General features: G+C 54.5%; 8 protein-coding genes across 8 annotated transcripts; 4 read left to right on the top strand and 4 right to left on the bottom strand.

Moving 5' to 3' along the window:
* Positions 1 to 84: 84 nt before the first annotated feature.
* Positions 85 to 2,818, bottom strand: BGZ61DRAFT_338416 (thiolase-like protein; the record flags this gene model as incomplete). The annotated part of the gene is made up of 5 exons (XM_046239128.1): positions 85 to 662; positions 738 to 1,152; positions 1,434 to 1,589; positions 1,643 to 2,365; positions 2,417 to 2,818. The coding sequence occupies 5 exons, from the start codon at positions 2,816 to 2,818 to the stop codon at positions 85 to 87; spliced, it is 2,274 nt and encodes a 757-aa protein (XP_046112754.1).
* A 727-nt stretch (positions 2,819 to 3,545) lies between these two features.
* BGZ61DRAFT_544184 (OPT oligopeptide transporter protein-domain-containing protein) lies at positions 3,546 to 6,658 on the top strand. The gene is made up of 8 exons (XM_046255267.1): positions 3,546 to 4,502; positions 4,550 to 4,889; positions 4,943 to 5,161; positions 5,212 to 5,407; positions 5,461 to 5,666; positions 5,729 to 5,755; positions 5,805 to 6,019; positions 6,074 to 6,658. Exons 1-8 carry the CDS (start codon positions 3,728 to 3,730, stop codon positions 6,559 to 6,561), a joined length of 2,466 nt encoding a protein of 821 aa, XP_046112753.1. The 5' UTR covers positions 3,546 to 3,727; the 3' UTR covers positions 6,562 to 6,658.
* Positions 6,659 to 8,610: 1,952 nt separating this feature from the next.
* BGZ61DRAFT_526003 (fungal-specific transcription factor domain-containing protein) lies at positions 8,611 to 11,591 on the bottom strand (the record flags this gene model as incomplete). Its single annotated transcript, XM_046252869.1, has 6 exons — positions 8,611 to 9,412; positions 9,462 to 10,152; positions 10,206 to 10,557; positions 10,608 to 10,816; positions 10,869 to 11,193; positions 11,511 to 11,591. The coding sequence occupies 6 exons, from the start codon at positions 11,589 to 11,591 to the stop codon at positions 8,611 to 8,613; spliced, it is 2,460 nt and encodes an 819-aa protein (XP_046112752.1).
* A 2,491-nt stretch (positions 11,592 to 14,082) lies between these two features.
* On the top strand, positions 14,083 to 15,310 carry BGZ61DRAFT_25726 (uncharacterized protein). Its single transcript, XM_046238379.1, has 3 exons — positions 14,083 to 14,342; positions 14,447 to 15,081; positions 15,244 to 15,310. Exons 1-2 carry the CDS (start codon positions 14,240 to 14,242, stop codon positions 14,854 to 14,856), a joined length of 513 nt encoding a protein of 170 aa, XP_046112751.1. The 5' UTR covers positions 14,083 to 14,239; the 3' UTR covers positions 14,857 to 15,081; positions 15,244 to 15,310.
* Positions 15,311 to 15,591: 281 nt separating this feature from the next.
* BGZ61DRAFT_471338 (uncharacterized protein) lies at positions 15,592 to 16,944 on the bottom strand (the record flags this gene model as incomplete). The annotated part of the gene is made up of 2 exons (XM_046248196.1): positions 15,592 to 16,784; positions 16,878 to 16,944. 2 exons carry the CDS (start codon positions 16,942 to 16,944, stop codon positions 15,592 to 15,594), a joined length of 1,260 nt encoding a protein of 419 aa, XP_046112750.1.
* Positions 16,945 to 17,656: 712 nt separating this feature from the next.
* On the top strand, positions 17,657 to 18,580 carry BGZ61DRAFT_526001 (uncharacterized protein; the record flags this gene model as incomplete). Its single annotated transcript, XM_046252868.1, has 1 exon — positions 17,657 to 18,580. One exon carries the CDS (start codon positions 17,657 to 17,659, stop codon positions 18,578 to 18,580), a length of 924 nt encoding a protein of 307 aa, XP_046112749.1.
* A 2,264-nt stretch (positions 18,581 to 20,844) lies between these two features.
* On the bottom strand, positions 20,845 to 22,458 carry BGZ61DRAFT_544178 (uncharacterized protein; the record flags this gene model as incomplete). The annotated part of the gene is made up of 4 exons (XM_046255266.1): positions 20,845 to 21,573; positions 21,921 to 22,133; positions 22,200 to 22,224; positions 22,270 to 22,458. 4 exons carry the CDS (start codon positions 22,456 to 22,458, stop codon positions 21,098 to 21,100), a joined length of 903 nt encoding a protein of 300 aa, XP_046112748.1. The 3' UTR covers positions 20,845 to 21,097.
* Positions 22,459 to 23,918: 1,460 nt separating this feature from the next.
* Positions 23,919 to 25,006, top strand: BGZ61DRAFT_25683 (uncharacterized protein). Its single transcript, XM_046238378.1, has one exon. It carries the CDS (start codon positions 24,147 to 24,149, stop codon positions 24,720 to 24,722), a length of 576 nt encoding a protein of 191 aa, XP_046112747.1. The 5' UTR covers positions 23,919 to 24,146; the 3' UTR covers positions 24,723 to 25,006.
* Positions 25,007 to 25,228: the final 222 nt, after the last annotated feature.

The following is a 25,228-nucleotide window of genomic DNA, read 5'->3' as shown; positions in this document are numbered from 1 at the left end:
TCATACATCTCATGTCACGTCCTTATCTAGCGTTCTTTTTTTATATTCCTACTCCGCACATTGGTAATACAGACCTCCTCGCCCTTAATTCACCGCAACCTTGGGCGTTGCTGCTGGCCGTACGTCTCCGTTGGCCGCCCTGGCCTGTGTCTGCCGTCTCTCAACATTCACCGGCACGTCTTCCTGCTGGCCGGTAGTCTGCGGGTCCCAGAACGCCTCCACCGGCCTTGCAAGGATCTTGGGGGCCTGGGCTGCGAGCATGTTGTCGTTGACGGCTTCGAGGCGCATCAGTGACGACCGCATCCATCCCACAATGGCCACCAGCGCCCTGGGGTCCACATCCGGTGATCCCTTGAACAGATTCCGCCAGACGGCGCTGGCCAGGATTGCATCGCCCTTGAAAAGACCCTCGTCGTAGGCCAATAGCAGGCCACGCCACTGGACGAAGATGTCCTTGAGGTACCGCTGTCGCAGGGCACTCGATGTGATCTGATGGTCGATGTGCATTTTCTTCTCGCACTCGAAGAAGAAGTGGTCGGTCAGCTGGTGCTGCCAGTTGTGGAAGACATCGCGGTCGAAGCAGCGTATCCGGGCGTTGATCAGGTACATGTGCAGCATGGTGACGTGGGACCAGGTGCTAAAGGTGGGAGGGAGGTTGAATTCTACGCAGTCGTGGGTTAGTCCAATACCAGTATAAGAAAGCCTTTAAAGAGCCCACGTACTGCTATGCCAGGCACCGTCCGCATTGAGCGAGTGGCCGACTTCCTCGCCATCCTCGGCAAGCTGCACACTCTCGTCCTTACGTTCCGCCTCGGTGATGTGGTAGTCGGCGGCCTTGGATGTGGCTTTGAAGAGCTGTTCCGTGGCACCCAGCACGCGATAGGGCTCGGACACGGCGCTGCTGAGGCCCTTGAGGAGGTTCCTCGAACTGGTCTTGCTGAAGTACCGGACGGGCATCGACATGGGCGCTCTGGCGGGTGGGAGAAAGTTCTTCGGGGCAGCGGCGGCTCGAGATGCGCCTGCGCGGATTGCGGCGCGGACGAGGGTCCTCGTCTGGGCCCGGCAGGTCTCGCATGCTAGACTCATGGCGTCGGAGGTGTTGGGGATCGGGAGGAGGCGTCGGGGCACGGTGGGAGGGAAGTTCGTTAAATGCTTCACGTCATGGCCGAGGATATGACCGCATGGATATTCAATTGCAAAGAAAATGCCTGCCTCGTGAGTGGCTCCGGGAGAATGTCGGTAGCACGGGTGCCAGTGAACCCACACAGTCTGATCTGCGCTGATCTGCACATTGTCTCACAATCTGCTGACTCCACCAGTATAATCGCAGCCAGCTTCAATAACGAATTATTCTTAAATATTGTACAATTGAGTGGGTGTAGTATTTAAACATTTCCGAAAATAATTCATCGTCTTGCTTCGAAGAACTAGACATGTTTAGAGAAAACCAGCGAGCTGTTCGTACCGCCAAACCCAAAGCTATTGGAGAGCGCAACGTCAACCTGCTTCTGCTGTGCTGATTGAGCCACAAAGTTGAAGTCGAGACCAACGTTGGGTTTCTCTAAATTCAAGGTTGCAGGCACAACGCACTGGAACAATCGTTAGCTGTGGTAGTCTCAGGAAAGATGGTGGAGGAGCTTACCTCATGAATAGCAAGGATGGAGAACAGGGCCTCAATGGCACCGGCAGCTCCTAGAAGATGTCCAACTGCTCCCTTTGTGCTGCTAACAGTGACGTTCGACTCCGTTGAGTAGCCCTCCTCTCCTAGCATGAGCCGCTGAATAGCCGCCGCCTCCGCCGCATCGCCAACCAGGGTACTCGTTGCGTGTGCGTTGATGTAGTCGACTTGCGACGGCTTGATCCCGGCGCTCTTCAGTGCTCTCCTCATGGCAAGAAATGCGCCATGGCCATCTTCGCGCGGCGCCGTCATATGATATGCGTCACCGCTGCAACCATAACCCTTGATCTCGGCATAGATGCGTGCCCCCCGGGCCTTGGCATGCTCGAGCTCCTCGAGGACACACACTGCAGCTCCTTCAGAGACGACGAAGCCGTTGCGGTCGGCGTCAAATGGGCGGCAACTCGCGGTAGGGTCGTCGTTATAAGCCGTAGATAGAGACCTGGCCCGACCAAACCCCGCAAACGTCAACGGATGGATGCAGGATTCGGAACCTCCGGCAATCATCACGTCAGCGTCCCCCATGGCCACAAACCGAGAGGCGTCGCCGATTGAATGGGCTCCGGTCGTACAGGCCGTTGTTGCTGCATGGTTGGGGCCTTGGAATCCGTGTTGCATAGCTATATGTCCTGCAGCCATGTTGATCAATATCTTTGGGGCAAATAGCGGAGAAACCTTCTTGTAGCCCTGCTGGAGTGGTTAGCATCATCTCTTGGAAGATTATATTGGGGTTCCCACCCCTTGATTATGTGTCAGGCTGGCCTCATAGATTTCGTCCAGGTTCCCGACGCCGCTCCCAAGGCACACGCCCGTAGTCTCCAGATCTTCTTGGCTGGACGGTTCCCATCCGGCATCCTTCAGGGCCATGCTGCTTGCTGCAACCGCGTACTGCGTGAACTTGGACATCCGCCGTTGCTCTGTCCTGCTGATCCAGTCCGACGCTGTCCATTCCCCTTCTCCCTCGCCACTGGGCACCAGTCCCGCAACGGTGCTCGTCAGCTCCCGCCATCGGGCCTGGGGCTCCAGATGCGCGACGCTGACAATTCCTGAATCACCAGCCAAGAGACGAGCCCAAGTTCGTCGAACTCCAACTCCCAGAGGTGTGATGGCCCCGAGGCCAGTCACCACTACTCGACGCATTGTCTTTCCATAGCAGAGTTGCTGAGACTATGGGAGGCGGACACGCATCTGCCCTGAAGGATGGACAAATGGGTAAAACGAAAAGACAAAATACTTGTGATGGGAAGGGAAGATGGAAGGTCGAGTGGATGCAAGTGAAGATGCTGAATACTGCTGCATGTAAAATTCCCATTTTAGGATTAGCGCGTAATCCCTGCAGTACCCAGGGAGCTACAGGGGGTTTACAGGGGCCTTCAAGCTTCGCGATAAGTCAGCCGGAGCTTCTAGTCATGTACGGAGTACGTACCTCATCATATCTTGTATCTCTCGACAAGCCTCCATCGTCCTTCAATCGTCTGCCGTTTCTCCCTGGTGGACCGCTCCGCCCGCGTCAATTTGAAAATCTACGCTGTTGACAAGTGAGTATTGTCTTAGGCGGTATCCTTTTTCCCTGAATAGGCGCCACCTGCTCAAAAGGGACAACAAAGACGCGGGCGTCGCCCTCGAGGCAACACGTTTCATCCGGATCTTTGCTGCGCGAGCGTCCGTCTTTGCGCGCCGCCATTGAATCCCACGCTTTCAACGGTCGAGCCTCTGAGAGTTCCTCAAGGGTGAGAAACCGTTATTACTGGAGCTATTGGTACCTTTGCCGCGCGGTCCGAGCAATTCGAACGCGCGTCTGTGCCTTGTTCCGCAATCCAGTCATTTCCGCCGGATACCAGCCCCGTGTTGCTTCAAGACTATCTATTGCTGTGGCCCTCTGTGTTGGCTTCCTGAATTCCGTGGAGAGTATAAGCATCGGGGTGCATTACATCCATGATCTAGTTCCCCAACATTGCTGTGGACCTTAAACCTGTTCCCACTGGCTCTGACTGTCGAGCCTAGCATTCCCTTGCGCCCTCACCCGGGGTTACTCGGACGAGATTTGCGATGAGTGCGAATCAGAAGGCGGGCTCTTCAGCCCCTTCCGAGGCTATCGGGAAACCCATTAACGGACCTAGTGGGCGGCTATCAACATCCTCGGACACCGGCGATCATGGCGAGGATATGAGACGTCGAATTGCACAGTGGGGTGAATCTGGCGCCCGCAACGATGTCGACGATGACCAAGGTTCTGAATACGAACTTCTTATGGATCCCCATCTGGCGGAAGAGTATGACACCCGGCAGGATCGTCTCGACAGGGACGATGGAGACGTTGACGATGAAGCCGCCTTGATCAAAGACGAAGAGGAACAAGAAGATTCGCCTTATCCGGAGGTTCGGGCTGCTGTGCGGAACCACGATGAGGACTTGCCATGCAACACAGTGAGAGCATGGACAATTGGGCTGCTATTGGTCGTTCTCGGTGCCTCGATGAACACCCTCTTCTCACTCCGCCAACCCTCAATTGGCATCGGACCTCTCATCGCCCAAATCATCGCGTGGCCAATGGGTCACGGCTGGGCAAAGTGGTTTCCCAAGAAGGAATTCAATACCTTTGGTATGAGCTGGAGTCTCAACCCAGGGCCGTTCAACATCAAGGAACACACCATCATTGTCGTCATGGCCAGTGTCTCTTTCTCAGTCGCCTATGCTACCGACATTATCCTTGCGCAACTGGTCTTTTACAAACAGAACTTCGGCATTCCATTCCAGCTTTTTCTCACTATATCTACGCAATCGCTCGGATACGGTATTGCGGGAATGCTGCGCAAATTTCTCGGTACGTTGCTTCGAGACCATCATCGCAGCTCTGCTAATCCACCAAAGTGTATCCTGCGTCTATGATCTGGCCAGGGAACTTGGTAGGTGTGACGTTAATGAATGCCATGTATGAGAGGAATGATCGACCAGACCCGACTATCCTGGGTGGCACGATGCATAGGTATAGGTGGTTTGCCATCGTTACTGGGTGTTCGTTTGTCTATTACTTCATCCCCGGATTCCTAGCTCAATTCCTGAGCATATTCTCCGTTGCTACTTGGCTGGCACCCCAAAACCCTGTAGTGAACCAGATTTTCGGCGGCCAGACGGGTCTGTCACTTATCCCCATCACTTTCGATTGGACGCAGATTGCTGGCTACGTCGGATCACCGCTGATTCCGCCATGGTAAGTTGAGCCCCAGAGTCTCGTGAAAGCATCGACTTATATGTATGTTCTAGGCACGCTATCGCCAATACCCTCATCGGCGTTGGGACGTTTTTTATCGTCTTGTCCTCTTTCTTCCACTACAGTGGTGTATGGTATTCATGGTATCTGCCCATGAGTGACTCCAGTACATATGACAACACTGGTGCCAACTACAACACTACGCGTATCCTAACCCCCGAGTTCACCCTGGATGAGGAGGCATACAAGAACTACTCACCTTTATTCATCAGGTACGTCAAGATAAGTTCGCTTGAAAATACACGACGACTAACTTTTGAAGCACTACATTCGCAATGTCGTATGGGTTGTCATTCGCAGCGATCTCATCCCTGGTTGTGTACACCTATCTGCACAACGGTAAACAGATCTGGCAGCAGTATAGAAACAGCACAAGCGAGAAACCAGATATTCACATGAAGTTGATGAGAAAGTATAAAGAGGCTCCGACTTGGTGGTATATGAGTCTCTTTGGTGTTGTGAGTCCTGACTTCCCACTCTTACGGGAGTATGTGACTAACCGCGGGTGAAGATGCTTGCATTGGGATTTTACACAGTGCTTGGTTATGCAACCAATCTTTCTTGGTGGGCGTTTCTGTTGGCAATTGCCATTTCCTTTGGATTCGCGCTCCCGATTGGAATCATACAAGCCATCACTAATACCCAAATCGGGCTCAACGTTTTGACGGAGTTTATTTATGGGTATATCCAACCAGGGCGTCCTTTGGCGCTCATGATGTACGTCCCAGCTATGATTTCGTACACTCATTATAAACTCATGACTGACTTGGTACCAACAGCTTCAAAACCTTTGGGTATATTACAATGTATGCTCTCAAATAGCCATATTTGGTACCAGCACTAACAATGACTCAGGTCACAAGCTCTCAGTTTCGTCGCAGACCTAAAATTCGGGCACTACATGAAGATCCCCCCTCGCACCATGTTCTTGTCCCAAGTCGTTGCCACAACTTTCTCCTGCTTCATCCAGATTATTGTGCTGAATCTGGCACTGAACAATATTGAAGATGTCTGTGAGCCCCACCAGGAGGATCACTTCACATGCCCTGGCGGCCGGGTATTCTTTTCCGGTGAGCCCATCCAACGAGGAACTTCAAAGTACTTTACTAACACAGGCGCGCCAGCTTCGATTATCTGGGGCCTTCTGGGACCGGCACGGATGTTCTCCCCGGGCCAGATCTACTCCGGGCTATTCTTGTTCTTCATCGTTGGTGCCATAACCCCAGTCATCTTCTACTTTGCGGCGAAGAAATGGCCCCAGTCGCCAGCCAAGTATCTCATAGCTCCGCTCCTCTTTGGTGGCGCCGGGGCGATCCCGCCGGCAACACCGCTCAACTATCTGTCATGGGGCATGGTTGGATTCGCCTTCCAGTTCTGGATCAAGAAGCGCCACTTCAAATGGTGGAGCCGGCTGAACTTTTTGACGTCGTCGGCGCTGGATCTTGGGCTGGCGCTGGCAACCCTGTTCATATTTTTTGCCTTCACGCTGAATGGTGTAGAGCCTCCCAACTGGTGGGGAAACAGCGTCGTCTCAACCACCATGGATGTCCAGGGGACGGCAGTGCAGATGCATGTCAAGGAGGGGGAACGCTTTGGGCCCGAGACGTGGTGACGATATATATGATTACTCAGTGGCTTACAAGGACCCCGGATCTATAAAGCTGGGCAATGACCAACACGGACTCATGATGCTTGTCAGGCTGTGGAATCACCGTGAATGACATATCAACTCCTTCTGAGACGTGGCTGCATCCTTCATCCCGTCCCAACATCCCAAGCCGCTGAACCGCACGATGCTCACGCTGCTCACGGCCGGCACTGCACAGTCGCAGCCCCGTCCAGTGGGAAGCAACCCATTGGTCCGTTCCGCAGTGTTGCTTTTTCTTGGCAGCGGCCTAACTTACGTTGCGCCCTAGGGTTTCCTCTTTGGGAGATGTGAGATGTGAGATCTGTGACCGGTGTGGAAGACGACCGGTAGAACGGCAACGTATGAGGCATCCGTCCACCTGCAGTCTTACTCCGCACTTGGACATCGATATGGGGGCAACCATTACATGATGTATGTATCGACCACTGTACCTTCAACGTGCGTCCGGTCTGCGCTTGTACAGTAATGCACTATGGCAAACGCGGTCAATGCTACGTGGGATTGCCGCTCACTGGAGAGTATTTGGCGCCGTGGGGAAGCGAAGTAGCCGCCAAAGCAAGTAAAGATTGGGCGCTACATGGCTCCGTATCCAGCAAAACACGACCTTCAGAATCTAAGCACATGCTACATAAGACCCTTGCGCATCTTAGACATGTCGACACAGCATGCAGGGATCCCTGTCAATAGTGTACATGGACGGCCTAGTCGACGAATAACGTGTCCGGCATATGGGAATGCTGCAGCGTGGTTGCAGGCTTGTAGCAAACATCTGCAAAGCTGCATTATTTTCGACGCGGCATCTGCACGAGGCCGCAGATAGCTTGCTGCCTATTCTCTCTTCTCTCCAGACAACCGGTGTGCTTCTCGGTGGTGGAGGGCTTTTCAACGAGGTAGATGTGCTGCAAAGTGGCTGGCTGAGCCATTATCTGAATTGGGGCATCATTGCGAGCCTGAGACGGGCTGGTCGCAACGGAGCTGCCGCGATCATCCCGCCATTGACGCGGATCGCGCGCGCAATTTCTTTGCTGTCTCTCTAACCACCTTCCAACCCGATGACATGTCATTACTGGCGAATAATACTTGCCATTGGGCCTGCCGAGGAGACACGGCTGAGGTCAAGACAGGGGAAGAATGATGTTGTAGCATCGCCACGGTATTATCACACAAACCAATGTGTACATGATAAGCTGCTTCTTACTGGTGAATCGCCATGTATCGCCTCTATACGAACCTTGACCCAAGGGAAATTCCCAGTGCCATTCATACCGGTCACAAGGCCTCAGCGGTTTCATTTGCCGGGCCGATACATTGCTAACGCAATGATCGTCTCCTCCATCGGGATATCGGAATTATAACTCAAGTCTCGGCGATCCAGTCTCTGCCACATCCGTCCAGCTGCATATCCCGCGTCCGGCAAGGGGGATCCGGGGAGCGCTTCGGGGACCTTGACCGGTCCCCCGGAGAGACTCACATTCAGCTGCTAAGCGCAGGGACTACTTAAGTGGCTATGCAGGGATGCCCTATTGTTGGGAATAATCAAATGGCTGTGTGGTTTAAACCCCGGTCCAATCACCAGTCGAAAGTACCATCTGCTCGAGCTGTCATTAATACCACGCACACTGCGGTGAGACGTGGCTTGGCCTTTTCAAATATTGTTGCGGCTCCAACAAGGAACTTGCTTTGGTTTGAATGAGCGGTCAAGATGCATTGCATAATGTACTCTCCGTTGTCGATACGTCTCAATGTCTTCTCAAGCATACCGGGCTGGCGCGGCTAAATCTTCAGGTGTTTGTTATCAAATCTACACGAGGTTGATTAATTCTGACACGCGATCTTTCCGAAAGGGCTGGACATTCGTGCCATACATTTTGTGATTGTGATTATGCTATCGTTCGGTAGCATAGGACTTGCCAGCTTGGAAGTTAAGTGACGATAAATGTTCATAGGAAAGTCTACAATCCCCCCATCCGCAATACACTACAAGACCCATTCATTCCTTGCGCGTGCGTCTAATCACCTGCCGAACCCCGGTGGGTCCTCCATTGGGTACATGACCCCCGAGAGGCTTGAGACAACACCGCGAGACTGGTTCTGTGGCGCATCCGAAATGCCAGGAGCTGAATAGCGGCTGTGCCCCATGGCGTTCCCCCCTGTCTCGGCTGAGTGTATCTGAGCCATGCCTCCTGGCCCTGTCCCGGGTGTTTGTACACGAGACACGGATCCGCCATCAGTCGGAAAGCCCCAAAAGCCGTCGAAGGGGAATCCATGCTCGCATCCAATGGATACTGGGCCTCCCGGGTCGCTGCCTTGTTGGTCCGATGTTTCAGTAGGTTGGGATAAGGGAGTGGTGCTATTGCTTAGCGATTCCGTAGACCCTCGAGCTGCAAGACCTGGGACATTCATGCCTCGCGATGCCCCGTCTTGCGGATTCATAGGAGCTTGGGAAACCTGGGATATACTCTTCTTGGACTCCACGTGAGGGGATTTCGTTATATTATCCTCGCTCTCTCCCGAGTAGTGATGGGAGGAAGAAACACTCTCTGTCGGGGCTTTCGGGACAGTGCGTGGCTTCACATAGTACATTGCCTGCGAGGTCTGGACCAAGCCGCTCGGCGCAGTGGCTGTTGCTTGGCGTTGAACGGCATCTCTAAACGACGTGACGATGAAAAGCAAGCGTCTTGCCTCAAAATCATTGGCAGAAAAGTGTGACATGATGTTCGTTGCGTTTGATATCGATTCGTCGTAGTCGGCGTTGTCATGTAAATGCGCAAACTGGTTACCCAATATGATGACGGTGGCAGCAAAGAGGGAATGCCTAAGGTCTTGTGAGAAAGGAGATTCTAATCAAACGAGCATATACTTACATCACAAATGGATTTCGCCGGGGAATAATGTGAGATTGAAACACCGCCTGTGTTAATTTGATCATCTGGGTCGATTCAGAAACGCAGGTCGCAGAAAGTCTCTGCATTCTCGAATCTGTTTGAGATATTTGAACCTGATGTCCTGGCTTGTCATCCCGCACCCTGACAAATAAACGCAAGAAAAAGGGGCGGGTGAGAAGGATAGTGCAGTGGAAACCAAGGAGCTTGGCATGCAGAATCCCCATTCCTTGAGCAGGTGCGGTGGAAATGTCCTTGATGAAGAGCTTGCTTGCGTATGGGGTTGGCTGAAGGTCGTCAAACCAGCGTTGGCAATTTTCGAAGAGTTCTTGGGCAGCTGTCGTAGTGATCTTGGTTTCAGAGTAGGCCTTTTTCAGGACTTCACCAACAGCCTTGCTTGCTCGAACGGCACCGTCGAGGCCGGGGCCAGTGTTGTTCTGGCTCCGGCGCATCCTTTTGGGGCCCATTCGTTTTGTTGGCGCTTCGAGAGAGTCCTCTGAACAGCCGCCTTCGGATATTGCGACAGGCCGGCCCAGAAGCACGGCGAGAAATCGATCAAGCACAAATAAACTTCTCCAGACGTTTCGCCGTTCCATTTGATCGTCGCCCAAGAAATCTGCCGTCTCCGGAGCTCTGTGAAGCCCCAGTCCCTGGGCGGATCGAACAGCCATGCCTAATTCAATGTAAGTCAACGCCAAAAATCACGAATTGAGAGTTTATGCTGACCAAGGTATGCATTCGCGGCGTTATGCTTGCATACGGTTAGCTTGTATAAAGACATGAGGCTGAGGGCTTGGATAGACCAAAATTCCCCGTCCTGAAATCCTGAAACAGGGTGCCCCAAGCCCTGGGCGCTTCGGAAGAAAACCTCTGCTTGATCTGGGGACTGAGACCGAAGATGGGCGATGATTTCGTGGTCAGGGCTGCCTGGAGTCGGCGCCGCCATTTCAAGGCCGATTGACAACACAAGATAAACCAAGCAGAGCGTCGATGATCCCACAGTAAGTGGGCTCAAGTAGCATGAATGCAAAGACTGCTTGAAGCGTCGCGACTCCACAATGTCTACGATGCCGTTTGTCTATGTGTGGTTAGAATGGAAATAGGTTTGGAGGTCAGATCGTAACATACATTGGTGAAGAAGCATTGCACGAGCACTTCGGCTGTCTTCTTCTCTGGGAGCATTTGTACACTCCGAGCTGTCTCCGGTACCGTGAGGGTGGGTTCGACGATTTCGGATTGGCCAGGATCCAGTGTGAACTGCGATGGACCTGCCACGCCTTCTACTACCTTGCGCATCAACTGAAGATACGACCAGGGGGAGGATTCGCCAAAATACACTAAAAGAAATAGTCAATTGCTGCACAGGGAAAATCGGAGGAAAGCACTTACAAGATCGCTTCCCACTGGGATCTGGCAGCGTTCTGTATGATCCATAAACACCAGTCTCTTCATCTTTACCGAAAGGCGGACTCTGGTGAGACTTGGGGTCGAAGTTATCAAACGGTCGAACGCCAATGTACTGGTTTTGCCCTCCACTCGCCAGTCTGTCTATCAGGTCACTGTGAGGCTGGAATCCGGTGACAATCTCGACGTGTCGACGTTTGAATGGAGGTCCGAAAGAACTCAAGGTGTCGGCTCCGGCGAGGTCGGTTGCGTTGTAGGTGCACTTCGTGTTTCGCTTGGTGCAAGGGCTGCACGGCTGAATTCCATTGCACTTTTAACGAGGTGTCAGTGATTAACTTGATGGTATCATACAAGTTTTTGGACAAAGTGTATTTTGATGCTACCCATTGTCCAAGTGGTCCATTGGCTGGAAGGAACTTGAAAGGAAGAACCTGAGCTTCGACTGCAGTCATCCTGCTGATGACATGATGGCTTCCATGCACCACATTGCAATCCATGGTTCGGCGTTTTGATGAGGGTTGATGCATCAAAACTCTATCGTGGCCGAACGGGATATAATGGGATGAAACGCGGAAGCAGAAAGAAAGTTCCGGGCATGAGAAAAGGAGATGAGCACCATTATCTTACCTTTTGTTTCCGTCGCTTGCAGGTATCACAAGCCTGAGCTGTCCTTTGTCGCTTATCCTCGGGTACCTTTGGACGCGTCATGATGGGTGAGCGAGCCTGAGAGAAGACAAACGAATGCAAGCGAGGTTCGGATGTGGTAGACTGTGGGAGAAGTCGGTAGATGCGAAGACAAGAAGGTGATTGCCAAAGCGTCGGCACGCCCTGTTGAGTTCAGGGTATGGGTGTGTAGAGGGGAGTCGGTAAATGCCGTACTGGTCCACACACCGAATGATGAGAAGGATTTCGAGGAGAACAGAAGTTTGTGAAGGCAGCGTGGGAGTATTCCGGTGCGACAAAGAAACACTGTGGGTAGGTATGTTGCAGCTGCCGTTGGTAGTCGTCTTGTGACGGGAACGAGCTCCTCGGTGCGGATGAGGCCTGGGGTGGCAATGACGGAGGATTTAGACGCGGGCCGTCCTATTAATGAGGTAAATCGAGACCAGACTGGATGGATAGAAGAGGGGGATTTCAGCGAGGGAGGACAAGGAAGCCCTTTCTATCCACCTGGTCCACCAACAGCCAAGCTGGCGGCCCAACTAGAGGCCGTACCAGACGACCGGTAAATGGTGCATGATGAAGGCAAGTCGATGGTAACATATCTACTCGGAGTATTCCGCCTAGATGCCTGTGGCGTATCCTGGCTTAACATGGCGGGGGGTGGGCCATGGTGACTGAGACGAATACCGACCACCAGCCGGGATATTATATGGACTCCCTTACGTCCATGAAGCCCGACAGGTTTGGTTTGCCGGCTGTCTATGTACCTTGGGCCTGTAGCTGGCGTTCTGCTTGATGGGGGATCAATCATAAATGCGGTGATCCCCTGGAATGAGGTACACCCTGTCGGATGGCCTGCAGACTGCACCGGAGATCCCAAGTTCGGATAGTGCCATCTAAGACAACGGAGCAGGGTCCCCCGTATCCGATGTAGTCTCGGCGGGGCCGTCCCCGGTCAGGTCTCAAGCCGAGTGCCGCGTGGTGGTGTTTGGTGTTGTTGGCCGTGTTGGTGGTGTTGGTGGTGTTGGCTGCACGTTGTAAGTGTTCAGGTGGGGGACCAGAAGTGCTGGCCGCCTCCAAAAATTTAAGCCTAAGTCAAAGTATGGATACCTTATTCTATCATAAATACACACCGTGGGAAGAGATACCAAGCCGTCCCTTCCCGGAAAGCCGTAAGCTGTAGCAAAAGGGCAGGCACGAAATCATCTCAACGACGGTGGCCTCACCCCCACTGCAGCTGGACTCTGCTTCATCCCAAGGAAGAGGGCCAAACTAAGAATAATACTTCGTACCATCCCACGAATTGCAATGCTACCCATTGCACTGGAAATCAAACCACTAGTTCGCAAGCGGTTACGCTCAAGGGCATTCCAGATCCAACACTCTCAATTCTGCCTTCCACGTCGCAGCGGCCCACGCCCAGCCCCGGTATGTCTCAAAGCGATCGGAGTCTTGACAATCAGGGGCATGAATAGGAACCGTTCTCTAGGTGAGAGGTAGCAACTTCTCCCCAGCTCCGTCTCCCCAGCTCCATCTCCTTGCCAGGCCTTCCATTCGCCAGGTTCTTGGGCTTACGCCCCCCGTTTCGTAGGATGCGCCACCACCTTACTAGATCACTATAAAACATCCGACCCTGCTGTAGCTGCAAGCCATCTAAGATGCGACGCTAACCTACACGGGTATGCCTTTGCAGCCCTCCCAACACTGCTAATGTCCTTCAGGTGCGCGGTTCCACACGTCCACGATGAGTTGGCTCTGGCCTCGCAGCAACTAAACACACGTGACAAGTGCCCTCATGTACGAAGCACTGATCTGAGTAAGGTGTCTATCGAATTGTCTTGGCGAATCTCAAACAACATTTCAACTTACTGCCCACCGTCCCGTAGTATGCCTACAGTTTCATTGGCGAACACCCAGTCAGATCCAATCTCCCGAGCAACGGTGCCTCATCCGACATCTTCAGTTCTCGGATCCTGGACTCTCTCATCTCATGGCTCGTCCCTTGTATCGGGGGGTGGGAGAAGTTGAGGGGGTGAGGTAAAGCCCGCTAGGGAGAGAGGCCACCCAACATGACCCCTACTCTCGTAGCTTGTTGGTCGGGGGAGAGCTGTTTCACCGAGCCCACCAGGCGCCAACCATTAGGCCATACCAAATGTGCAACGCCAGCAGTGATGGGATTTGGGAATCTCCATTTTTGGTAATGACTTCGCAACAAGTGCAGAGCGGGATGCCAGTTGAGTTACTCCGCCCAGCATTGCAAAAGCAACCCGAAACTTCTTGTCAGGGGATTGCCGAACAAACAACCTGGCATGAAAAGCTTCACTGGCTGAAGTTCTAATCCAACCAAAACAGACCTGGGATGCGACTTGACACATCATTTTGCCCTCTCAATCCGGGGGCCATCCGACTGGTTGGAATTAGTAACGTTGCAGGCGCGTGGGAGCACTGCCTCACCGATACCGATATAACGGCTTCACCCTGTCCACGCCACGCAAACGCCCAAGTGTCAAGACACTTCATGCCGATATTCATCTATTTTGATTCACAGCCTAATACGAGCCTTTTGCAATCTTCTATGTTGCACGCATACTAGCGGCCGTTGACGATACCTGTGGCACCACGCCACTCATCAAGCATGTCATCCCCCGGTGAGGGCCTCATGCAGCCCACGCCACTCAGTTCCCACATCGGCGATGGCTGGTTTCCCAGAGTCGTCCACATCAATTGGCTCCATCTATATACAGCAACGCAATTGCCCGGGATACTATGTTAGGAGAAGCCGTCGATCGGGACAATGCAGGTACACAGACAATTTGCTTACCAGTCTCAGTCGATATTTTAATGCTCCAGGAAACATCGATAACTTGACTCGTCATCAAAAGTGATACTGATATTTGAAGTCCCCTCTGAAGCAGGCAATCACGCACAATCATCTCGCTATGGTCAGGTGAGAGGTTCAATCTTGCATCATTTTTCTCAACGACAACACCCATACAGCTTCGGTAACCCGATTGTGGAAATATCTGAATCTTTTGTTAGCCGTACACCTGGGAAGCCTGAACGTGTATCAAGTATCGCCCGTGTCAGCGCTTGTGTTACATTCTCGGTCAAAAGTGAGGCTTGCGACGGATTGCCTACTTCGTCGCCTCCAGTCCCCATGCACAGCTTCCCGGCGGATATATGCAGAACCACAGTGATCGAGTTTACGCCACCGACCATCTTCAATAGACCGACGTTTCAATTTCCAATGCAGGGGCAAGAAGCAGCTGCCGTCATCCGAGCACTCGAGGCTGTGGCTATTGCTGCCTGAAAGACCTTCGATTCACATCGCAGACCGGTCCTACGCAGATCGAGGCTTGGATATGATGATATTTTGTGATTGCGGTACGACGCTGGTGAGTTGGGCTGAGAAAGAGGCGTCTGAAAGGAAGCGCATGATACCTAAGAGGGGCACAGAATGCGGAATGAGGCTCGCTCGGAGTGGCCGGGCTGCAGATACGGATATTGGTCAGGCTCAGGTAATCATATATTCAAGGTGAGTTGATAACCCCCATCAGAACGAAGGTCCAATTCGTTTGGTACTCTGAAGACGATGGAATAACTGGTGCTGGTACCATTGACAAGATCATGTTTGCGATACCACAAAAAGTTACTCGGCGTCATTTGGCGTGTGGTCTGACCATTTTACACCTGATAGACCCAAGTAAATTAAGGCTGGGGGATGTCATCTCAGCCTTCCAGCGTTGGATATGTATATGTGAGAGCTGGTAGGTCCGACGGGTCCATCAAGGAGCTTCGAAGGCTGTGAGGTACATAAGCAGTCACGAAATAGAATAAATTACGAATAGACCAGTAAATCATTTTTGTAAGTTGTATTATTCATCCAAGCGCTATGGGGACGAGTAATGAGATATATAATTTCCCTATACACCCAACATACCCGGGGCCTCCAGGGCAAGATCTTGGTAGGAATAAAGACGTCCAATTACCGCATCAATGTCTATAGGCGTATGATATAATTACAGGGAATCGAGAAATCTCCGGCTCACAGCACCAGCCGTCCAGGCTCCCCTTCCAGAATCACCTTGCAGCGCTCAAGGAAGATCTGAGCACGCTCTTCCTCAGCCTTGGGAACCACCAGGGAGAAGACGTTGGCGCCGCTCGATAAGCCGGGGACGGTGCGGATACCAGCGGGTTGCGGTGCAGACTTCTTGCTGGAGGCAGCAAGGATATCGATGATGTCGGCCTTCTGAGGCGCAGATCGGGGGGCGAGCAGGGAGGCGGGGGGGATGGCGGAGATCTGAGGCAGGTAGACGCCGCGGGAGCCCTTAGCAGCCTTGACCTTGTCGAGGCCGAGGACCTGGTCGAACAGCTCGTTGGCGGTCGGGGCGCGAGGGGCCTGGGGGAGGTCATCGTTGGCCACCTCAGCGGCACGGCCTACGAAGGTGGAGATGGGCAGAAAGACGCCGAGCTTGTCCTGGATCTTCTTCTGGACCTCGACGACCTTGGCGAGCGAGACGGGAACGGAAACCTCGAGGTTCTCGATAACAGGGGCCTTGGGGGCAGGGGCAGCCTCCTTGGGGGTCTCCTTGGGGGCGGGAGCCTTCTTCTCGGCGATCTTGATATTGCTGAGGTCGAGGTGGGAGAGGGCGTTGAAACGGGTCTCGATGGCGGCGGGGGTCTCGGCGTTGATAGATCCCAGATACGCCAGAACGTCGCCCTTGAGTAGGCGGCCGTTGGGACCGGTGCCCTTGATCTTGGTGACGTCGTCCTTGCTGATGCCCTTCTCCTTGATCAGGTGTCCGACCGAGGGCAGCAGAGGGTAGTTGTGCTCGTAGGTACCGTTGGCCACGGGCTTGGGGGCGGTCTTGGTCTCGGTAGGCTTCGACTCGCTGGCGGAGGGTGCGGCGGGGGTCTCCTTGGGAGCCCCGACGGGGGCGGCGGGAATCTCGACGCTGTTGACGTCGTCGCCAGCTTCGGCGATGACGGCGATGCGGGAGCCGACCTGCACGGCCTTGCTACCATCCTGGGTCATGATCTTGACCATGACACCGTCGTCCTGGGCCTCGACATCCATGGTAGCCTTGTCGGTCTCAATCTCCAGCAGCACGTCGCCGGCGCTGAAAGTCTCCCCATCCTTAACCTTCCAGCTGGCGATATTCCCCTCGGTCATGGTTGGCGAGAGGGCCGGCATCGTGAAGTTCTGGGCGGCGAGGCATCGCGAAGATGTGGTGAAGTCTACATTCGGTGGCGAGCGGTGTTAGTCTACGCTTCTTGTTCCCTCCGCGAGCGGCATATTGGGAAGACGGGAGGACGCAGGAGAGGACGTACTACGAGCGACAACCCGGGTGCTGGAAAGGCGGGCAGACGCTCGGCATGCTGCCGCAAAGGACGCCATTGGGGAGCTCAATTGAGCGCGGAGGATTGGCGAGGGCTAGGGTTCGGAGGGGATGCACGGAGGAGGCGACGGCCGCGGTGAGGGATTGTCGAAGGATGGATTTATTGAGCTGCTTTCGCTGAAGCTGTTGGGATGGCGCCGATGCTGGGTGGGCGCGCACGGGCCAGGCGGTGTTTTTTTTGGCGGGACATCCATTGTATAGGAGCCCGACAGAACAGAGGATGCACTGCTTTACAGCTTCGTAATAGCTAAATATAGCGGCAATAGTTGTTGAATAGAGTATTCACGTATAGATATGGTTTCCAGCCGGTATGGTTTTCTTGATTTTCCATCTAGACTGCAATGAATTCGTGTTTATGATGCCCTTGTTCAACGTCCATCCCATTAATATCTCAACTGTCCCACTGTATTTTGTCACTGGTTTCTCTCGGACGACATTTCGCCGGAAACCGACCGCCACGCCAATCCCACAACCCCCGGCCTGGCGCGCTCTGCCACGCCCCTGCACCGGTCCGTGCGCGCCGAAATCCTGGGACCGTTGGATCATGGATTTTTGAATAGCTTCAAATTGCAACAGCAGACCACCACGGCCGCCTTCAATGGCTGCACCCTCATGACATCCCGCCCCCAATTGAGCGTGCCCCAGCTCTGACGATCTTATATTCGACCTCTCTTCCAACCCGCCCCTCGGAAAACGACTCTCCGTCACGCCATGGCTGGCTTCGTCCGGGGTTTCTGCCTCCCCGGCATCCGGCCCTTCGCCGCCCGCACCGAATTCGCCGCCTCCCGCTCCCGCTTCTTCACCACCTCCCTCCGCCTCCGAGCCGCCGAACCCACTCTCAAAGCGACCCGGGCACCGGCCCCGCCAAGACATGCCGCGCAGAACGTCGCCGCCTCGGTTGGCCTGAGCCGATATGCCTTCATGAAGAACCTTGCAACCAAGTCCAGTCCGACGATACTATACGAAGGGCCCTCACACTTCTGGTTCTATTTCGGTTGCTGGAGTAGCGGCATCACCATCCTCTCGTGGACCGCCCTCACCGCGCCGACCGCCATGACACAGCCAGAGGGCGTGCCCAAATGGGTCGGCTACGTCTTCGGCGCAGCCTACCTCCTCCTCGGCTCCATGGGCATGTACCTCATCACCAAGACGCCCAACATCGTCAGCAGAATCCGCGTGCTTCCCGCGCAGGCCGCAAAACTAGCCCCCACCGCCGCCGGCAGCGCTTTCTCGGCCGGCCCTGCGCCGCTCCACATGGAAGTCACCGTTAAGCGTATGGTGCCGCTGCTCGAGCCCAAGGTGATCACTACGACACTCGACAAGGTGACACTCGCGTCTCGTTTCTCTCTGCCCGAAGAGTTTGTCCCCGAGCTGAAGCGCCTGGAGATCAAGCGCGCCGAGGAGGCCAAGCGCAAGGCGCTGCGCAAGTTCGACATGGAGCACCTATTAACGGTGCCGTTCCGCCAGGTCGGCCGCGGGTTCTTGGGCATGTTCAATGGCATCAAATCAGCGTGGACAGACATGGGCTACGGGGTCATCAAGGTGGACGGCAAGCACTATAAGGTGGATGTAACTAAGGGATTTGCGCACGATGGGTTCCGCACCCTGGAGAAGCTGGTGGATATCCAACCGTGAGAAAGAGACGACACGGTCAGTAAAAGGTCTTTGACAGTAGACAGCATTGTATATGGCTGTTTCTCTTATCTGCCAAGGGAAGATGCGATACCCCGAGCATGAGCAGCAGGGTGGGTGTTAGTAGCGTGACACTACCCTGTAGCTTGCAAAGCCCGTGTAAGAAATTATGTACGAACATAGACATTTCCCCCCAAGCCTCAAACACGAAAAAGAAAAGAATAATCGACATAATCTCTCGCTGTTTCGAGATGGGGGCTCTGTTGGACAACGTGGGAATCTGTGTTGCTTCACTCCTTGTGAGAGAGTTGCTAACTGAGTAAGAATTTTTCTCACCTTGTGATGCAATCGCTCGATTACTCCGCACGCGACATCGTCATATCGATGACGGCAACAGCAAGTGGAAACGGCACGATCCGACGCAATGCACAGCAAATCACTCAATTTACACCGCCAGGATCGAGGGGAAACCTCAAGGAAGAAACCAGCGGGGACTGAGGACACGTACGATCGTCATCTCCACCAAGTAAGCCAAGAGCCTCGAAATAGTTCACGCCGGGAAGGGGTACCGCAAGTACACGATACCAGCTCCCCTCTAGTTTGAGCTCGCTAGGCAGTCAATGGGAGCTCGATCCATATCGCTGCGGCACTTGTTCAATTTGGAGAGCCCTCGTGACCTCCAGGAGCCGCATGAAGATTGACGTGCTGACTTACATGGCATTCTGGTCACCCATCATCAGCCCACGTCGGCAATGGCCAGATGTCGCAAAGCCACCCGGGCGCCGGAGCGGCTGTCAACGTCAAGATATTGCCGGTAGTGACATTCGAGCTGAAACGCCTCTCGCGCCAGTGGCTGGCAGGAATCTGCTCCATGTACGTACGCCTGATGGGATCGTACATACGTAGGCGCTGCGTCTCGCGGATCAGCACGCAGCTGCATTGGAATAGGCTGGCCGCATCTGTTCAGTCTCCATTGATCCATCCTGCGACATGCATGGCCGCCAATGGGCGGATGGTAAAAATCTTCAGGACCTTGGAAGCCCAGGGGCTAACAGTTTCCAAGTCCAAGCTTGCACGGCATCCAACCATCAAGACGCAGAGGCCAACGGCACGGCGAATCGAATCCCGAAGAGCGGGGATTATTTTTGCGGTAGTTACCCCTCCAAACCAACGTCGTCGATATCCAGTCTTGTCGTTTAGCGGTCAGTCAGCCTCACTTGCACTTCTTCACAGGCGAGGCTATCCTTGACAAGGACAAGGACGGCACAGGCCTAGCGACACTTGGCCCGTTGTAAACTGCAACTACGGCTGGGTTCCACTGGTGAGGCTAGTGTGTAGGCTCCTGTGAGCAAGCTCGGCTGGTCGGAGAAAGTCGCCAGAGGTTGTGCCAACATCATGCCATGGACGCGCCAGGCGTGAGCAAACTCATTTACCGTGCGTCGCCTCGCGTCGCTCGCTGCAACTGTGCAAGGAACGAGAGACAATCCGGCAGCTAGCTGCACGGCTGTGCGACCCCTGCTTCAGGGTCCAGTCCTAAAGAGCGGCGCACAGAGACGTTGCACGTCCACAAATTGCAATATACAACCTCATTAATTTGATGCTGAAGTTGGGCCATCGCGAATTTTCGTTGGGGCCCCTCAATCCATGCCCAGCGAAAGCTCCTGTGGACTCCCGACGTCATGGTGGCTCTGCGATGCTTACATGGTCGGGGTTAAAGTATGCGAGCGAGGTTGGTGTGCGTTTGCGGTGAGATCCATTTGTCCCACAAAAGGCGATGGGTCTGGCGGTTAGCGCAGTGGAAACCTCTGGTCTTGCATTGAGTGCCTTGGAAGTTGGGATGAATGAAGATCAACGCCATATTCAGAACTCGAGGCTACGGATTTTGACGAAGAAAGCGATACTGAGCGAATATCGCAAATGGTATTCCATCGGCAGGGAACCGTGGTGACGACAGCCAGAATCAATGCAGTCCTCCAGGCGGAGGAGCCACAATGGCCGCAGTAGTGTGCGGAATGCGACAGTCTGCGTACCAAAGCAGTATCAGGTAAGGAAGGTGTGTGTATTCGTCTGCTACCATACCGAGTCCTCGATGCATCGTGAACATCGACTCGGATCGTGGTCATGTTACCCGCTATCAGAACTGGGTATAGTAACCGTCTGTATGACCAGCAGCCGGGTGGCCGTGAGCCTCTGCCCACTTACACGCACATGAGGCTATGTAGGTCATCGGTCGGCGCAGGGTCCCAGAATCGCATTGACGTGTGGAGGCTGTAAGTACGTATTCGTGTACTTTATTACGCACAATGGAATCCGACCAAGAACCGCATTGGCATCTAGAAACCATCCATCGCTATTCGACGGGCGCTGGTGAAACATGGCCCACGCAGGCAGGCAGGCAAAGAAGCAGGGGGCATGACTGGGAAACAGAGTCAGGATACTTCTGCAGATGTGCAGCCGCATCAGCGGGGTGGCTTGGAAGCAGACTTGGACCACCTGGATCGGAACATCTGCTCACTCGCTTCAATTCTTCGGCCGCTCCCTAGTGCGCGACGGGTGCCGTGGACGGATTCCTCTGAATTCCGTCTCGGCCGCCTTTGGCATTCCGACGAATGGCGTAGATGGCTTCTCGGGAGAAGTAGCATCATCCCACTCACCGCGACCCTGCGATGTAGAAGTGGCCTGTCGTTGATGGAGATTGGACAATTCCCCACCAGATCGAGGGGTAAAGTTTTGGGGGGAGAAATCCACGACGGCACCCCTGCTCCCCCTCCATTCCCACCCTCCTATTCTGGGTGTCTGGTGTCTGAGGTCCGGTGTCCGGCGTCTGGTGTGTCCCTCTTGCACGGCGTCGGTCGTTGGCCGACGCCGCAGATGAGACGAGGGCCGAGTTGCGGTTGAGGCGTCCAGATGCAGGCCATTATGCCCGCCGTGCGAGAGTGCGTTGCTTGCGGGTGAATCAGAAGCGACGCCAGCTGCATCGCGCCATCCGCTAACGCCTTGGAGGTGTGGTATACCCTATCTGTGTGCTCTGTGTGGTGTTCTGCCCGCGCATCCTCCCAGCCGTGTTTAGAACAAGCCGCCCATCATGGCCGCGGGAGAGCAGCGGTGAGCGGCGAACCTGGCGAATCACCGTGAGCGCCTTCAATTCAGGGAGCCAACTCTCAAGTATGTGCTCCGGCATTGCCACACAGTCACTGCCAGTTCCCGTGGCCGGGTGAGGAATGTGTCTTCTCCGTCATGTGCTCCTCCTGTGCAATCTGGCATCGAAGCACCTGGGGCCCGTGGTTGGCCATGGTCGTCTTGATTTCTAGAACAACCGCCAGTAGCGCGGGGTTGGACTGACTTGGGGAGTTCAAAGGAGGCTCAGCCGACTCGACCACCCATCGCACTTGGTGGCCAGGGAATGAAGACGATTCGTCGAGGTGGGCGGACCATCCCACATCCCACCCTCCAACATGCTCCGACCGCCAACATCTAGATTGGGTGCGTGCCGTGTAGCGCAACTGATCAACCGCACCCGAGCCAGATGATGGCCGTCCGTGAGCGCCCCGGGGTTCTTTCGGGGGTTATCTAGTTTGACATTCAGCGACACCACGGTCGTCATTGGACCGACTCGTCCGACCTCCCGTCGAAAGGCCGCGATGGACCTATATATCGCGGAGCACATTGGAGTTCGCCACTCTCGCTCTTACTGTAGATGTGACGTGAGCTCCACCAGTCCGTGGTGGTGGACCCTTCTTTTTAGTTTGGCGCAGTGTGGTGTATGATCCGAGGAATTTAGAACCGGGCGGGCCTCCGCTACGTTGACGACAATCCTCTTCCCCAGACTGATTTGAGGCGCGAGTACCGGATGACCAGCTTATCAGTTGAGCGAGGCTCATCAGACCGGAGCCCAGAGACGATCCCAGCGTCAGATTGTGGCCAGTGCGCGATTGCGACAAACCCTGGCTGGACCCTGGTCACCTTCTACCCTGCTGCCGTGGGAGTCCAAACTAAGATGCCCCATTTCGTGGAGGCGCCTATCGCCTGTCGTACGGAGTACTCTCAGTCGCTGCACCATTTTTTGGGGGATGCAATTTCATCGACAGGCCATGTGCGCCGTCTTCGGCGGTGTCGCATCCTCTACACTCGGCTGAAGATACCTGAAGACACCTGAATACACCGCATTGCAAGATACCTAGGCGAGCATGGATTGAGCCATGCTTGTGACAAAGCTCGCAGCGAGATTCCTCGTGCAGTAGTTCACAGGAAAGTTCTCAGACATCAAGAAACTCAGTTACCCAATACGGCAACCGACAAGACAAAGTGGAACAGGGCTGATGTCGGCGCCGAACCACCCGGGGTCTAGATGCTGTCTCTCGGATGCAGAGGAAAGTAAGACACAGTGTCAGCTGTGGCTATCGGCATGGAACAATCCTCGCGGCTCGAAAGGGGGAGACATGTCTTTCCTAGAAACTGCCGATGATGATTGATAGTCGGCCTTTGCGGAAAATTGCCCCTGAGAAGGCGAAGAGACATTTGCGACGCGAAATATCAAGTTACCGAGGACAAGGGAGGCTTACGGAACACAGATGAGGGAAGGGAGCTAGTATCGAGACGATCAATATTCTGAGTGGCCGCTGAGGGCCATGCCTCGCTTTGAGGTCTGGGCAGGCAGGCTAGAGAGTGTGGGATGACAGACAACCTTGTGTGGTCGGCTTGCCCATTCTAGCCTCTTTGGCCGACCTTGGCGGGACACAACACCACAACGCCGCTAAGTGTGAGCATGAGGATTCTCGTGACGACTTCACGCAGACAGATTTCCATGCGGAGAGTAGCGGAAGCAGACGGTGAAATGTTAGTTCATCCCATGACACAATGCGCGCCATAAAAATGAGTCGAAGGACACGAAAATGGGCAATTCCCAAAGGCTATCGTTGCAGTGTGACGACAGAAGCGCGACGTCGCTTGGCTTGGCACCCGCGATCTGCTTTGCGGTCTGCGGTCTGCAGTCTGCTGAAAATCATAGCCTCCAAGGAACATTTGATGGTGGTTCGGGCGGGATGGCATGGACCCTTGAGCGATACTGGTGGATTTTACGCTGCAAGTCGAGGGTACATGCTGGAACTATGACCAGGGACCAGGGCCCTTGAACGCAAGATGACATGCTACCCCCAATCAAACGTCGACGCCACGCGGGCTGAGTGGAGATATGACATAACTGCTGTTGGCGCGCTGAAGAGCAGCAAATGGCAGAGGCTCCGCGCTACGCCCCCAGATGCAGCAGGCGCAGGCGCAGGTGCAGGATGCGATGCGGCAAAAGGCGACAGAAGTCTCAGAGTGAGCGTGCGGGTGAGATTCGCGGAGACGAGGGGCGAGGGGCGAGGGCAAACAAACGACGGGAATGCAGGAGCCCCGGGTGGCCGGGTGGTGCGAGACGCTGGGCTGTGGGTTTTGGTGGGCAATCCGGACGTTTCGGTCTCGTGGTAGTGATTTTTGGTGTTGCGTGACGACATGTCTTGAACTATGATGGGGTCTGGCATACCGAAACGGCACGCTGAGGGTGGATGATCCAGGCATAGTGGATGGAATGGATGCGGTGTGCGAGTGTTTGTCAGAGAGTGTGTGCGACGGTGTGTGTGAAGGCATAATTCGGGAGGAGGTGGTGTTGTTGAATCCCGGGCTGGGTGGGCTGGATGTGACAGAAGGTGTCTGCACTCTGCAGTGGACGGTTGTAGTGATCTCAGGGCAGGCAAAGTGCCATGGCTCCCAGTACAGAGTGCAACCAACACCACCACGCCTCTGTCCCGTGCAGCACGGCTCGCTGGAAATGAGATTTCATGCACACGGCATGAACAGCAGCGAGACGGTGATAGGCGGCGAGATAGTATTGTCTCGGGCCAGGCACCTGGGATCCAATGTTTGGGAGGCAGTGCGAGACGAGACGGCAGGGCGGCGATCAGAATTGCATGACTCTTGGAGTCTTGGAGCTGACGCAAGGTGCAGAGACCAGCTCATCGTCAATCGTCGATCTGAGGCATCGCCATCTGCCCCCTCCAAATATTCGCGCCAACGTCCGCCGTTTCGCGTGAGGACCCCTTATCATTATATTCGGGGTTGTATTACGCTTATTGCTGTAGTAGTCTGGCGGAGGCGCCGGCCCTAGCAGCGGTAGCATCGAAATTTGGGATGCTGTGGAAAGACGCCATCTCCGTGTCCTGGTGGACGACGGCGTATTTTTTTGGTCCGACACAGTAAACAAACAACAATAGAGAGACAACATACGGGGCCTTGTCCTGGTTGTTTATCCAAGCTTCCCCCTCGTCCAGGTCGGTGAGACACGGCATGGGCCCTTAAGCGAACCGTAGACACTCAAATCTCCTAGAATCTCACGCACCGACCAAGGGTGGCGGTCGCCAAAAGATGGAGTGCCGTCGAGGCGCAAGACGTTTGTGGATGTGATGCTATGTTGGTTGGAAATGAGGGCGCGCAGCTCGTGAGCGAGCCCAGACATCCAGAGTGCTGCTCAGTTGTCTGGTTGGACAGGACTAGCAGCAGATGCCCATCACCAATCTCGTGTGCAGCACTTGCATCCTCTCCTGCTACTCGTCGCGTCTGGTCCCTTGTCCCGGTCGCGACGCCAAGCTGCCCCCACCAAAGGACCCATCGTGA

The sequence above is a fragment of the Ilyonectria robusta genome (genome assembly GCF_021365365.1).
Source record: "Ilyonectria robusta strain PMI_751 chromosome Unknown BGZ61scaffold_1, whole genome shotgun sequence".
Taxonomy (NCBI): Eukaryota; Fungi; Ascomycota; class Sordariomycetes; order Hypocreales; family Nectriaceae; genus Ilyonectria; species Ilyonectria robusta.
The sequence above is the reverse complement of the archived record's forward strand: the minus strand, read 5'-3'. Positions and strand labels throughout refer to the sequence as shown.

Bases quoted from the DNA above. Each gene is read 5' to 3' on its own strand.
- BGZ61DRAFT_544184 (XM_046255267.1), top strand. From the start codon at position 3,728: ATGAGTGCGAATCAGAAGGCGGGCTCTTCAGCCCCTTCCGAGGCTATC. The intron at 5,162-5,211 runs GTACGTCAAGAT...TAACTTTTGAAG, and splicing joins TACTCACCTTTATTCATCAG to CACTACATTCGCAATGTCGT. The intron at 6,020-6,073 runs GTGAGCCCATCC...CAGGCGCGCCAG, and splicing joins CGGCCGGGTATTCTTTTCCG to CTTCGATTATCTGGGGCCTT.
- BGZ61DRAFT_25726 (XM_046238379.1), top strand. From the start codon at position 14,240: ATGGCTGGTTTCCCAGAGTCGTCCACATCAATTGGCTCCATCTATATA. The intron at 14,343-14,446 runs GCAGGTACACAG...TGATATTTGAAG, and splicing joins AAGCCGTCGATCGGGACAAT to TCCCCTCTGAAGCAGGCAAT.
- BGZ61DRAFT_25683 (XM_046238378.1), top strand. From the start codon at position 24,147: ATGGATGCGGTGTGCGAGTGTTTGTCAGAGAGTGTGTGCGACGGTGTG.